The sequence below is a fragment of the Chrysoperla carnea genome, chromosome 2 (genome assembly GCF_905475395.1).
Source record: "Chrysoperla carnea chromosome 2, inChrCarn1.1, whole genome shotgun sequence".
NCBI lineage: Eukaryota > Metazoa > Arthropoda > Insecta > Neuroptera > Chrysopidae > Chrysoperla > Chrysoperla carnea.
Genome location: NC_058338.1, coordinates 16,574,457 through 16,589,957, shown reverse-complemented (window position 1 = coordinate 16,589,957; position 15,501 = coordinate 16,574,457). Strand labels below are relative to the sequence as shown.

General features: G+C 28.6%; 2 protein-coding genes across 2 annotated transcripts; both read left to right on the top strand.

The window, feature by feature from the left end:
• Positions 1 to 2,905: 2,905 nt before the first annotated feature.
• On the top strand, positions 2,906 to 10,391 carry LOC123292509 (multiple coagulation factor deficiency protein 2 homolog). The gene is made up of 5 exons (XM_044873222.1): positions 2,906 to 2,929; positions 3,001 to 3,072; positions 8,381 to 8,624; positions 9,233 to 9,468; positions 10,261 to 10,391. Exons 3-5 carry the CDS (start codon positions 8,416 to 8,418, stop codon positions 10,389 to 10,391), a joined length of 576 nt encoding a protein of 191 aa, XP_044729157.1. The 5' UTR covers positions 2,906 to 2,929; positions 3,001 to 3,072; positions 8,381 to 8,415.
• Positions 10,392 to 11,861: 1,470 nt separating this feature from the next.
• Positions 11,862 to 13,782, top strand: LOC123291697. Its single transcript, XM_044872072.1, has 4 exons — positions 11,862 to 11,903; positions 12,964 to 13,108; positions 13,180 to 13,360; positions 13,665 to 13,782. Exons 1-4 carry the CDS (start codon positions 11,862 to 11,864, stop codon positions 13,780 to 13,782), a joined length of 486 nt encoding a protein of 161 aa, XP_044728007.1.
• The last annotated feature ends 1,719 nt before the right edge of the window (positions 13,783 to 15,501 follow it).

Below are 15,501 nucleotides of genomic sequence, written 5' to 3'. Positions count from 1 at the left end.
ATCTGGTTTTGAAATAAAAAGGGTAAAGACGAACCAAAGTCTCCAAATCCAGTTAATTTAACGACAAGATGAGTAGTCAAAATATTGCAATAATTTTATCGATTCCATCTTGAATTTTGTATCTTTTGGATCTTATTCCAAGCTCTGTGAACTTGAAACTAACCAACTGTTTATGTACCCTTTAAGCAAATATACAAAAATTGTGGAAAATTTATTGTCTTAATTTAATAGGATGTTTGATTGGATGTATAGTTCCTGGAATGTCATCTGGAAGAATATCCCAAGAAACTAGAGCAAGTTATTTAATTACTAGATTTCAAAAGTAGAGAGGTCGACCTAGAAATGAACCCTAGTAAAACAAAATTAATGACTAACTCCACAATGGTAGACATAAAAAAGATAATATTAGTTTTAAATATGTTCAGGAGTATGATTATCTAGGACAAATAATTGCTCCCACTGGCATGATATCCAAGGAAGTAGACAAACGAATAGCAAGTGGCTGGAGAAAGTTCTGGTCACTTAAGGAAATAATGAAGAACAACTACAACACTAAGCCGCAGAATCAAAAGAAAAACATTTGACACGTGTATTCTTCCTTGCCTTACGTATGGGTGTGAGTCTTGAGCACTTACTGAAAACCATCGCCTGAAGCTTGTAAGATGCCAACTAGCTATGGAGAGAACTATGTCTGGAGTAAAGCTCAAAGACAAAATCAGACAATCTGAAATACGAAACAAAACAAAATAAACCGATATACTCTACCGCATTGATAATCAAAAATGAGGTTGGACAGGCCATATGCTACAGTGTAATAAAAATAAGTGGAGCAAACAGGCTACTTTATGGTATCCAAGAGACTGCAAAAGAAGGCAGGGTCGCCCAATAAGAAGATGGGAAGACGAAATACGCCTCACTTTGGGGCCTTATTGGACAAGGGTTGGAGCAGACAGAACACAGTGGAAACAGTTGGAATAGGCTTATGCCAGAAGGCACACCGAATTGAGAGATACTACATAAACTTTTAAGAAATGACCTACAATTCGGAAAAGAAAGGCTATTATTACTATTATTATTATTATGCAGGTTTTTTTAGTTTCAGACCTGTGTAATTGGACTATAGGTTCTCGTATAGATAGATTCTCTGTGTATGTTTTATATACATTTATTATGATCAATAAATACAATACGTATACCTCCTAAACTGAACAACTTTTTGATATATATATATATACACATATATAGCTCGGAGCATTGCTTGTTGTGTATATATGTAGCTTTCCATCATAACCAGAATATACTCTCCTAGTTGTTCGTTGCTATGACTACTCATAACATTTGTAGTATTGTACAAATGGAAAAGTCGTAAATAAAATGTGTATATAAATTTTTTTTTTTCAATTTCATGTTTACTGAAAATTTATCATCTACACATCAATATGTGAAAAATCATAAATCTAAAAATAGAAAAATATTTGGAAAAATTTACAAAACAAATAGAAACGAGGTCAAATTATACGAAACAGTCAAAGCAGCATACTAACAGTAAAAGTACTTTAATCAAATAATCTTCGGTGACCAATAAACATATTATTTTGTTTATTGGTTTACTTAAGGTAGGACTATCGGTAATAGACTTTGCATTCAGAATTTAATGAAACCTGGCATAGTTGTCCATTATTATATCATCATTAACCAGTTAAATTTTTAGGGGCCTTCAGAGAACTGAAAAAATATATTTTAAAGATATTTTAACATTGATCTTTATGGGAAATCACAGATTTTATTTAATTTCACAAAACTGGACGTACAGACTTTTAGTTCTCTGAAGGCCCCTAAAAATTTAACTGGTTAATTATGATATAATAATGGACAACTATGCCAAGTTTCATTTAATTCTGAATGCAGTCTATTACCGATAGTACTAGCTTTAAAAATATGACTGTTATAATTTCATCATTTCACAATCCGTTTGTGTTTACTTCAAGAAACTGAGGATGCCTATGAAATAACTAGTCCTAATATAAAAATTTACCTGTGCCTTCACCATATTTATAGTAGAAGTCATATTTATAGTAGTTTATATTTTATATTATATACGTAAATGCTTCTGAATTATCTTGGGAAAAAGGAACAATTTGCATCGTAAATCCATATGATTAAAAATGAAAATAATAATAGGTAGTTGTTGCCAAACTGTCGTCCTCTATAACCCCGAACGACTTTCTTCAAATTGATGATGTTCCGAAAACTCATTAGAAATTTTTTGAAAAAATAATATTTAAAAAAACTTTTCGAAATTATTATAAAAAACCCATGTTCAACACTGAGAGATAAACTTATGTTCTAACAATTTTTAGCTACCATCAAAATCCGACACTAATAAACCTTGAGTTGAAACCCTAATTCATAAATCAAAATTAATCCGATTATCTTAGTCAAAAAATGTGGTCAACGTCAAAATCTGACGAAATAAGCTACATCTTTCGATACCTGTAGTAATTTGCAAAATAATGAAAATTGAAAATTTTGTTTAATTATTCATTTTTCAATATTTCGAAAACCTTGAAGCTTAAAGTTATAACAAAATTCATCAACAAAGTTAATAATAAGGTACAAATAATTTCAACCCTAAATCTAAATCTATTGCTCTCGTACTAATATAAGTGTAAGCATTTATTTAAACCCTGGTAAAGTTACGGTATCTATAAAATACAACTAGTGACACACCTTGTTGAATACATTCAACTACAGGAAAAGTGATGCTGCATACGTTATCTGTATGATGTGAATAAAAGCTTTTCTCTGTTGTATTATTGATTTTATGTGAAAATAAGAAAATATGTTTACATCATAGTATAGTTTACATTTTAGAATAAAATTTTCTTTAGTAAATGTTTAGACAGCTTTTTCAAACAAATACAAATCAGTGAGTAAAAAAATAATTTTCTTTATTTCTACTTAATTAAAAAGTTTTTCTTTTCAAATGATTTTTTTCAGTTCAATGTTCGAGATTATACTGACAGCTGTTCAAGTGTAAATCAAAATTATTGAAATTGCAGGATGTAACAGGTAAATTTTTTTTTATTTATTTATTGTACTGATACTAAATAAACTCAATAATTTGAATTCCTAATTAACATTTTTTTAATTACGCGATTATTGTTCATGGTTACCTATGTAAGCGTATAAATGCGAAGGAAAATTGTTGATAGGAAAAATTTGATTGAGATGTCATGGAAATTATTTTTAAATCAAATATTTTGATTTGTTAACTTCTGAAATACTTGACTAGAGCCAACTTAGTTACTTATGAACTTTAAGTGGTCTAAAATAATCATTGTATTTCACTTGCACGGTGATCTCGCGATTTCTTGCGTTGAATGCGCGTGTCGAGCTACGTTTAAGTCAGTTATGGAAAGTACTTTTCATCTCTTGGGAAGTTGATGGTGTGGAACATAAGCTTCGCACTCACATGATCAATTCTTTTATATTTATATAAGGTATCATGAAAAAACTAAATTACTTATCATGATTTTTTTAAATCTTTTTTCACCTCGTATATCCAAAAAGTATAAATTTAATCAATATGTTCATTTGAACTTTTTTTGCTTGTTTTAATGCCAGAAATTAATACCTGAGGCTTATCAGTGTATTATTAAATCAGTATCGAATTCAATTTACGATAAATGGAAGCCACAAGTTTAATTATCAGAAAAATGACATCACAGTTTTAAGGTGATCCTTACGTTATTTAACAGGAAAATAGATTTTATGCTTAAATAATGATAAAGATACTTTTTTTTGCAACATGCATTTGACTTCAAAAAGTAAAAATCCCAAATATTGCAAGAAAAATCTGACTTCTATGCACGTCCGATTCCAATAAATAATTTTTATCAATAATATTTGATCTGCAATATAATAAAAATTATTTATATTTTATCAGAAATATTATGTATTAAAGTCAAAAAGATTTTAATCAGTTCAAACAAACAACAAATAAGAAATAATATCAATTATAAACATAATATTTATGTTCGATTCATAAAAATATGTATTTTGTATGTTTAATAAATATACAATATTTGTTCGTTTATAAAGCTTAGTACACACGAATATATTCGATACTCCTTCTGCTGCGACCCGACTTGAAGGCGAATACCAAACAACAACGAAACAGGGCGAATAAAAAATGGGTATAATAACATCGTATAATGGGTGTTTTCCGAAATATATATCAGTATACTGGCCAATGATAATGATGCTATAAATTGACGCTATACTAATGATTCGTTCCGAAATACACTGGCCAGTGCCAAATTTTAACTGTAATGTATTTCAAAAGAATAGAAGTGTTTGTTTTTACGCAAATTATTGTGTTATTATTGATACACAATTTAATAAAATTATTGTTTAATTATTATTCCATGTACTGTAATGCATACACGCTCGGCTAAATATGATGGCATACCAATACCAATATGGCGCCTGATTCATGACGTCATTACTACCGGTAAGTATAGTGATGTTGATTTCGGAAAACACCGGTAGTTTTCGCTTTTTTGATGTTATACATAGTGTCCTTCAAATTACTCGTGCCACCGCTTTTATAAAGATTTTATCTAATAGTCTTCTCATAGCAACTCCCTGTTCTTATCGGAATAGGTAGTTTCAGTTTCTTACTCCATTTTTTTCTAATAAAATGGTGCTTTGAAAATTGCATTTAATAAAGAAATTGCATTTTTATTAAAAATATAGGACTTATGTTGTTTACTGTAAAATAATCCTTATTTTTAGAAATAAATAAAGGATAAAAAGCATGAAATAAAAGAGAAATTTGATCTTAGGAGTAGAGCTTTTTCAATTATCTTACACATGTTTTTTTTTCAATTATCTTACTACAAAATAAATACACGAAAATTCTAAAAAGAGTTCTTACTTTTTTTTTTAATATGATTTCAATGTTAATCGTGTAATAATAGCTTTATAATAAATATATTTTATAGTCCATAATAAACATCCCTTAAATATAAAATATTTTTATATATAAACTCACCCCTTATTATAAATTGTAATACAACTATTAATAGATAATTATGTAAAATGTATACTTCTTTGTATATCAAATAATAATCCCTTTAGGTACCGTCCGAATTGATATTAAAGGACTTGTACATTAAAATAAATATATAGGGGTGAGTTTTATTATAATATAACATTGTCCTTTAAAACAAGGAACAACTATATTTCTATATACATGTATATTGCATGTAGACAGTCTGGGTTCATCACACAAATAGGATATTCGGATTTGCTTTTAGTAATGTGATTCTGTGTAATGACAATTGTTGTACCCTCTAGCGGGTAATTATAGACTTTATACGTTGAAAGTTGTTACCTTATTGTGTATAATACTAACATCATCACTTTGTGACTATATATGTGTACGAGTTTTACCAAAAAACATCCCTTAGATAATATATATGTCTGATATCAACATGACTGGTTCAAACAAAAATAATGTTTACTAGGTATGAAATAAATATTAAAAATTGTTAATTAATGAATATGAGTTTTGAAATCTACAATTTTCAATATGAACAAATTTCTTTTCAATATATAAGAATGGAAGCTGACTGATCGATCAACGCTGAAACCGCTGGGTCAGAGTTTCTGAGATATCGCAATATTTAGGTCGCTTTTCGTCCGTATCTCAAAAACTATTCAACCAGTCATCAAATGTATGGGATTTTTGTATTTTTTGGGTCAAAATTACCTTAAATACTGAGTTTTATCGAAATTGGAGATAACAAAAATTTTCGATTTTTTGCAATTTTTTTAAGGGGTACCCCTTTGAAAAAATCGAGAAAAACGCAAAAAAAATTTTTGTTTTGGAATTTGATGAAACTCGGTAGATGGGGTAATTTTGATCCAAAAAGTATAAAAATCAGGCTAATTTAATGATTGGATGCATAGTTCCTGAGATATCACAATATTTGGATCGATTTTAGTCCATATCTCAAAAACTGTTCTACCAGCCATCAAATGAATGGGATTTTTGTATTTTTTGGGTCAAAATTACCTTATATACTGAGTTTTATCGAAATTGGAGATAACAAAAATTTTTCGATTTTTTGCAATTTTTTTAAGGGGTACCCCTTTGATAAAATCGAGAAAATCGCAAAAAAAAATTTTGTTTTGGAATTTGATGAAACTCGGTGGATGGGGTAATTTTGATCCAAAAAGTACAAAAATCAAGTTAATTTAACGATTGGATGCACAGTTTCTGAGATATCGCAATATTTGGATCGATTTTTGCCCGTATCTCAAAAACTATTCGATCAGTCGTCATATACACCCGATTTTTGTAATTTTTGGGTCAAAATTACCTTAAATACTGAGTTTTATCGAAATTGGAGATAACAAAAATTTTCGATTTTTTGCAATTTTTTTAAGGGGTACCCCTTTGAAAAAATCGAGAAAAACGCAAAAAAAATTTTTGTTTTGGAATTTGATGAAACCCGGTGGATGGGGTAAATTTGACCCAAAAAGTATAAAAATCAGGTTAATTTAATGATTGGATGCAGATTTTCTGAGATATCTCAATATTTCGATCGATTTTAGTTCATATCTCAAAAACTATTCGACCAGTCATCAAATGTATGAGATTTTTGTATTTTTTGGGTCAAAATTACCTTATATACTGAGTTTTATCGAAATTGGAGATAACAAAAATTTTTCGATTTTTTGCAATTTTTTAAGGGGTACCCCTTTGAAAAAATCGAGAAAAACGCCAAAAAAATATTTGTTTTGGAATTTGATGAAACTCGGTGGATGGGGTAATTTTGATCCAAAAAGTATAAAAATCAGGTTAATTTAATGATTGAATGCAGAGTTTCTGAGATATCACAATATTTGGATCGATTTTAGTCCATATCTCAAAAACTATTCGACCAGCCATCAAATGAATGGGATTTTTGTATTTTTTGGGTCAAAATTACCTTATATACTCAGTTTTATCGAAATTGGAGATAACAAAAAATTTTCGATTTTTTGCAATTTTTTTAAGGGGTACCCTTTTGAAAAAATCGAGAAAAACGCAAAAAAAATTTTTTTTTGGACGAGTACTTCTATATCCATATTACAGATAACTTTTGTCTAGCCAACCTAGTTTTATAAAAGTATACTTTGAATATGAATACCAGTAATCCCCTTGGCCACATATGCACTTGTGCTCAACACTTCATATGTCAAATCAAGTGTATTATAATAAATTGTATAATAGAAAGTTGTATATATATATAGGGCATTGCATTTTATTTGAAGGGATGAAATATCTATCAAATCGAATGGGTCGTTACTATCATCTAAAATACTATATGAGCATATAGGTGAAGAAAATCTCTCTTACTGTGATCATTCATTCATACAGACGTGGCGGGTAACTAGAGAACTTGATGAATATGTATGTTTAAAAAAATTATGTCAAAGAATTGAAACCCTTGAATTTAACACATGTACTTTAACCATATGTCCATATGTCATTTTATAGTATTACTTCAAAATTTGTCAAAAGACTAATGACAGCATTGCGCATTGTCTTTTATATTGTAATTTATATATAGAGCAAAACACGCTTTTGTAACTAGTTGAGCTAAAAAGAATATAATAATTTCCAGAAATTAAAAAAAAACAAAAAAATAAAGTGATTAAAAAAAAATCATTTTATCGAGAAAAAAAAGCGTGGAGTGCTAATAAAAAAAGGGAAGTACCTTGTGAGAGTAAAAGCTAAAAAATGCAGTGGGTGGATTCTAGGCAAGGGTCGTTCGTCAAAATATAGACCATAAGCTTATAGGTTGTGGGGTCATACTTACAAAAACTATGTAATTTTGTTTGTACACAGCGTCTTTGTCTCTGTATATCAGTGTTCTTAACCCGTAAGCACTCGCAATCACGCTCGATTTACAATATATATAATTTGTATTTTGCAAAGAATAATTAAAGAATATTTAACGAGCGAAATGTTTGACTTTAATCTCTCACCCCGCGACTTAAGATTATCAAACGGTTGACGTGAGGGCAGACGGGTTAATGTGCCCTGTTCTTTTCATAAGAATGTATTGGTTTTTTCTAATTACTTGGGCAAGTTGATTAATTTTAAAAACAAAAGACAATATCAAATCGTACTATGCAATTTAATTGATTTTAATCTATAGTTTTGCTTACTATACCGATCGCGTCGATAAAAATAAGAAAAAGTCGCGTCGATGCAAATAAATTGAACCATGTAATGGACAAACTACTCTTAGCTTTATGTACCTATATCTATTATTTTATTATACTCATTGAGAAATAATTTTTTTTGTGTTTCTTTCAGAGTTCAACTTTGATAATTAATCAAAAGATTTAATAATGAAAAAATTATTTTTGGTATTGCTATATTTCATATGCTTAAATTTATTGCCGATTGTTAAATGTCGTGGTCCTCATCATCCACGGGGACAAAAAATTGTCCATCAGCATACCCATTATCGACCTAGGCGTGATAGTGGAGATGCTTCAACAGAAAATGAAAATCCACCGAAAATAACTCAAGATGAACAACTTCTACATGATAAAGAGTAAGATAAAAAATGGATTAATTCAAGCATCTAAGTACTCCTCGAAAAAAACGTCTTGCAAATTGTTACGAAAACCAAGTCTCAATATTCTTGAATAATTATTTGTTCAAGACATGTGGCAAAACTAACTATTCTAGCCAGGGAAGTTATTGAATTTTGGATAACACCACAGAGATGGGATATTCATAAATATCTTAAAATTTCGGAACCCATAGCCAGTTAACGAATCATTATAAAAACTGCTCGACTGCATGGTTAAAACTGACTTAAAGTTGAAAAACAAAATTTTTGCGATTTTGTCCAGAGGGTGGGAGCTACCACATACACAGACCCGTTGATAGCATTAGATACAGAACCCACGCTGGCTTAATCCGGCACTGAGTAAGCAATATCTTTAAAATTCCTAAAAATAAGCAAATATAGGGGCATAGGACATAAAATGAAGGTTTCATTGGCTATAATTCGCTCTTTTAAACTAAAATTTGTATTCAACGACTGAAACGATTAACGTCCCGCGACTAATATCGTGCATCGATTGAATCGGTTTCAATGATTTTAAGCAAATCATAAAATATACCCCGAATTTTTTTTCATGAGTTTGTTTTTAGGCACATACGTGAAGATCTAGAAGAAGCCAACAATAATCATATTGACTTAGAATCAATGACAGACGAAGAATTGGAATTCCATTATTTTCAATTGCATGATTTCGACAATAACACAAAATTGGATGGTTTGGAAATATTACAAGCAATACAACATACAGCACATGCACATGACGAAAATACTGAAGATAATACTGATGTTGAAAATTCAAATGAAAATGATTTGAACTATTTTATTGGTAAGGAACATTGGAATTATAAAATTTCTGTAAAAAACTTAAAACATTAATAAAATGTTTTAAAATAGATTGGAGGACATCTGTTGACAATTGTTTCGATATCATTTGATTCGAACTATTAAAATGATTTGTTTTTTATTGCAATAATTACAGATTTTACTGAATAATGCAAAAAAAAAACTACTTGTTCGAGTTGTTGATTTGCTTATTACTAACTTTCACTCATATCATACTAAATCTATTTGAGCTAACAGAGATTGGCTTGTTTATCGGAGGATAAATTTGTCACTTACTTCTAGTCCGAAATCAAAGTCCGAGGGCCACATGTATAGAATTTTATTATGCCCACTAGATACTTCTGTTAATTTTTCCTTTAAATATTAAGAGAGTTTGGCAATATTTTCAGCTTTGAGCCATCTATTTCCGTGAATATTTGTAGACTTGAGTGTTGTATCAAAAATGATTATTACTCATAATAATATTTCTAATCATGGATTATTGCTTTTTATTGCATTATTTTTAATATTTAAATAGTAATAAAGTTCATAAAATGACAGTGAATTTTGGAAAGAATTAGATTTATTTTATGTCAACAACTTTATCCAAAGCTTCTTTTCGAGACCGATTTATAATTTCCTTATAAACCCAAAAGAGCCGTGTTTATCCCTCAACAATATTTTTGTTTATGTTTCAAATAGAATTAATCAGAAAATAAGTTTACAATAATCCGATTCCCCTTATTGGATCTAACCTGAACTTGTGAAAACTTTAAACATGAATAAAACATTTCAGAATTGATTGATCGAGTACTAGCTGAAGATGATATGGATCACGATGGTTACTTAAGTTATCCAGAATATGTGATTGGTCGAATGAAAGATGGTGAAAGTCAAATTAAATATTCAACAAAACCAAATTCGTAGTAAAATTTGTAGAAAAAACTGTTTGTTACGTTTTTGCAATAAAATTTATATGAGTAAAAATTTGTTTTTGAAGTTTTCACTAAACTTCCACATATTTCTTTTATTTGAGTATATTAAGTGTAACAACACTCAACGCATCAACGCATAGGAAAAATCAGAAGTCATAGAAAGAAGATAGTTTCTCTACTTTTCCTCCTGAACACCCGAAATGAATTAGAAATCTATCGGAAGGCTGCTGTAAAGTAAAAACAAATTGAACAAAAAAAATCAATACCATTGATAACAGAAAAACTGCAGGATAAAAACTTAATATAGAAAAATTTTTTACGGATATTTAACTACCCGGCAAATCATCAGGAAATCAATTGGAAATTAGATTGATTTGATTGGAGTCTAAAACAAATTTGAATCATAACAAAAACTTGATTGATAACGGAAATATTGAATCATTACCCTAAAGCGTATAAGCGAAAAGCGATGTTTTTTTTTGATTCTTTACAAGTCCCGTGAATTTGATTTTAACAAATTTTAGGATTATAAACAGAAAAAATTATAAGACAATAAAATTATTCTACCCTAGAAAATTTGAAAAGTTATTCCCTTTTGGAGATTTTTCTGGATAAAATACTTTCTCAACAACTTTCACGTTCAGATAGAATAGAAGTACCTACAAAGAATAAAATGATAAGTGGAATGGTCTCAGCAAGATTTTTGAGTCGATCCACTATTACAGAAGTTATAAAAATGTCAAATTTGTTTGAGCTATAGAATAAGAGAGAGCATTGTTAATATAGCGTTCACAATGAGACACCCAATACAAAGTTTTTATACCAAATTTAAATAAATAGACATCATTTTAGTTAATGTGAAAATGACCTATTGAATTCATTGAAAATTACAAAATTTCTTTAATTAATTTGATTACAAAAATTAGAGAGATTTGTGTATTATGACTTTGAAAATGCCTGGTACGAAAATTAAACAATACTTTTTTCAATTTTATTTCTTTACATTTTTTCTGTAAAATTGTTATATTAATTTGATTCAGTAACTAAATAAGAACAATAGAATTCATCTATTTATAAAAATTATATAAATTTCACAAAAAAAAAAATCATGTTTGAATTACGTTTGTAGATCTATTATTTTAATTATATTATTATTTTGAACAGAAGAAAATGATAAAGTGGGAATAAAAAATTTTATTTGGGGTAAAAAATTCTATAAATATAAATTTTGCAATCAATTTGAGTTCATTTTTTGTGCAATATTATCATAAATACAGTTACAAATTGTTAGTGTTCGAAAAAGAAAATTTACAAAATGTTTTCCGAAAATATTAATTTTTGTTTAGTTTTAACAATATTTATATTGCAATTTTATGTTATTGAATCGAAAATTGAAAATACGGAAAACAAAACAGATCTACCAGAGGATAAATATTCGAATACTAGGTCGTTGTTAGCAAATATGGCACAAGATTTTCTCTCACGTTCCGGAACTAATAGTCAGGTATGTTTATAGAATAAAAATCGGGTATTACTGGCGCTACAAAAGCATTAATTGTGTTATTTTGTGATGAAATTCAAAAAATGCAGAGCGTACTTTGAGTGATGGGGATATCACGAAAGATGAGAGCAAAAACGCGTGACGTAGAAGCTCAGCAAGCAATTTGGACATTCAAATCTGGATTTTCCATTGAAATTCGAAAGAAAAAAGGATAGTAATCTTTACATCTCTGTAGATTTTCAATATATCAAAATTTATTATCTACAAAACTATACTTTATTATCAACCAACCAGGGATAATAATTATTGAAGTGAAAACTTATTTTGGCACGTTGAGCACTTTCTCCTTTAGACTATCACATTATAGTCTTCACTTATCCATCCTTTTGTTCACAATTTTATGGTTTTTAATTTTTTTGGTGGGGAACTCTATAACGTTTTTGAAAATTATGTTTTGCCTATGATACTCGCTGACATTGTAATTTTCAAAGGTCTAATCATTAAATTAACCTAATTTTTACACTTTTTAGACCAAGATTACCCCATCCACTGAGTTTCATCAAATTTCAAAACAAAAATTTTTTTTCCATTTTCTCGATTTTATCAAAGGGGTACCCCTTAAAAAAATTGCAAAAAATCGAGAAATTTTTTTATCTTCAATTTCGATAAAACTCAGTATATAAGGTAATTTTGACCCAAAAAGTACAAAAATCGGGTTCATTTGATAACTGGCCCAATAGTTCTTGAGATACGGACTAAACTCTATCCCAATATTGCGATATCTCAGAAACTCTGCATCCAATCATTAAATTAAATTAACCTGATTTTTATACTTTTTTTACAAGCTGCACTACTGAAGGCTACAGTCAAACCGAAGGCCAGTTATTCCAAAGTTTTAAATTTTCACTAACGTTGACAATCCCAATGACTCACTTTTTTTAAATAGTATTTTTCCCAGAAATTCTCTGTGAAAAACAGCAAAAATAATACGTGTAGAGATAATAGAAATTTTACAAATCGGCACATAAAGAAAATTAAATCAATTTTAATCATCTTTCTTTAGGTTGTGAGTTTAAATTTAACAAATCTATTTATATTAGTATTGCTAAAAGCATTAATATATGCAGCTGGAACTTTAGGAGCAGGTGCCTTCCATGGACATGGTCATGGTCATGGGTATAGTTTTGGTAAAGGACGTAATATGGAGGGTAAGAATTAAGACTTTCCACTTTAATTTTGACTAAGTTATCTGTTATTTTATTTAAATTTTTATTTTTAGAAAATACCATTTTACCTCAAATTTCTGAAACTGAATTATTATTATACATGGGATATTTGACTGGCGAACCAGGACATTATGAATGCTTACATCAAGTTATGTGCAAACAACCTGAATTGGCGAAAAGCTATTATAATGCAGCAAACTTAATGTACAACACAATTACTACATTCGATAAAGAGTACGTTATATATTAATACAGTTATTTCCAAAGTATTGATCGATAAAAATTTACCAACGAGCTTTGGATTAGTTTGCAAAACGGGATTTTTGATATTACTCAGTTTTTAAAATGATTTTATACAAAAAATCGAGCGCGATTAACAGTAGAACACGAAATTAGAGTAGTTATTTTATTATTTTTTATTGGAACAATTTTATACGTATTTATCACTTGAAAAAAAAATCAAACTTATAAAATCGCTTGAATATTTAGGTTAAAATATTACGAAAATTATTATTAAATTTTAAATTTAAATTTTCAGAGCCGTTTCCCAACAATCAAAATATCAGCAATTGTTAAATACAACAAAAGAAGCTGTTGAATTTGGCGAACATGGTGGACCATGCGAAATGCGATATCCTTGTAATAAACCCAAATAGATAATTAAAAATGTAATTTACGTACTCTTTATTGTAAAAAAATATTTAATTTATTGTTGATTAAAAATAAACTTGACTGAAATATTTTTAGTTTTTTTATTAACTCCAAATTTATTACCAGTTTCTTGACTTCGCTATGGACTCGTCCTTGAATGAAAGCTTCCGGAATCACAGATTTATGGAGAAGTAATCACGGTAGTATTTTATCATATTACTCCAATCAAACAGGTACTGATTCTGCAGGAACTTAGGAGCACATAGCCCCAGAAAGACAAAAAAGACCCGGAAAAATAGCAACCAGTTTTGAACGTAAGGGCTAAAACTTCAGAACCCAACCAACTTCTCTATAATCGGCATACTAAACCCAACTAACTCGTAATTTATAACAATACAGTTATACGTCGTTATTTTTTCCATTATTTGAAAAATTTGTTCCTCTAAAAATAGTGGTGTAGGTAGGTGCTGAAATGTTAAAAAAAAAAAATAAAACTCACAAAAATTCGGTTTTATAAACAAAATTTTATTAGAACTTAACAATAAAAAATTATTATGCTATTAAATATATACAACTGCGCTCACATAAATTAATTATAATCAGAAACTGAACTTAAAATATAGTGAACTTCAAAGTATTTCAAAAATACTTCAATTATACTTGGAATTACTTATTTTGTAAAAAAACAATAAACCTTGTTCTTAACAAATTAAAGGTAAATTAAGGTATGATAATAATTGGTAAAATTATATGTTTATATAATTTTATTTCAATTTATAATTTTAATTGATTTCAAATCTAATCCTTTTTGAATTTTCTTATTGACCCAAATTGTGTCAATTTCGTCTAACCAATTTTTTAGGAATGCATTCACATGTTGTGCCCGCTCGATCTAGAATTTTGATACATAATCGTTACCACTCCTTTTAGTTACAACATTTTGTAACTAAAATGAGTGTCAAAATTGTGACATTTCGTCTGAATTATTATTTTGTATATATAAAGACGACACAAACCATCGTGGTTTTTTCAGACGATTTTTTGGATGTCCCCAAACTTTTCACTTAGTGCAAAAAAAATTTCCATCTTGCAACCAGTTATTTAAATAGCATTACAAAAGTTGTAAATTCTAGTTACGAAATTATTTGTATCCTTCTGGCATTAGTACTCTTTTTTCGGTGCGTGCTAAAAGTACATCTTGAAAGTAGATATTGGTTTTATAGAAAGAACTGGTTTACGCAGATTGTGTCAAGCGGATTGTGTCATTTTACGTTCTTCTCAAATAATATCATTGCACTAAATCAATTAATAAATTAACCGTAAAGTATTTTAGCTACCGATTAAAAATTTACTTTAATTTTTATCAATGAGAATTCGAATGGTAATTTCCAAAATTTCGATTCACACAAAAATTTCTTAGCGCTTAGGTACGGTTGCAACAACATTTTTTTGAGAACAATCAAAATTATAAAATTAAAATAAAATATTTTTCTAATTATATAAATATTATATTTGTATAAAAAATTGATTGGAGCTAGAACACACCTTAAACTAAAATTAATTTAATATAAAAATATTTTCCTAAATTAGGTAGTATTATATGGCTTATTAATTAGGAATTCAATTATTTTTCATTTATATTTACATACAATTAACAATACATTCATAATTTTTTTAAATTCATTACATAAATAAAAAATTTGGAAACATTATATAAAAATTAT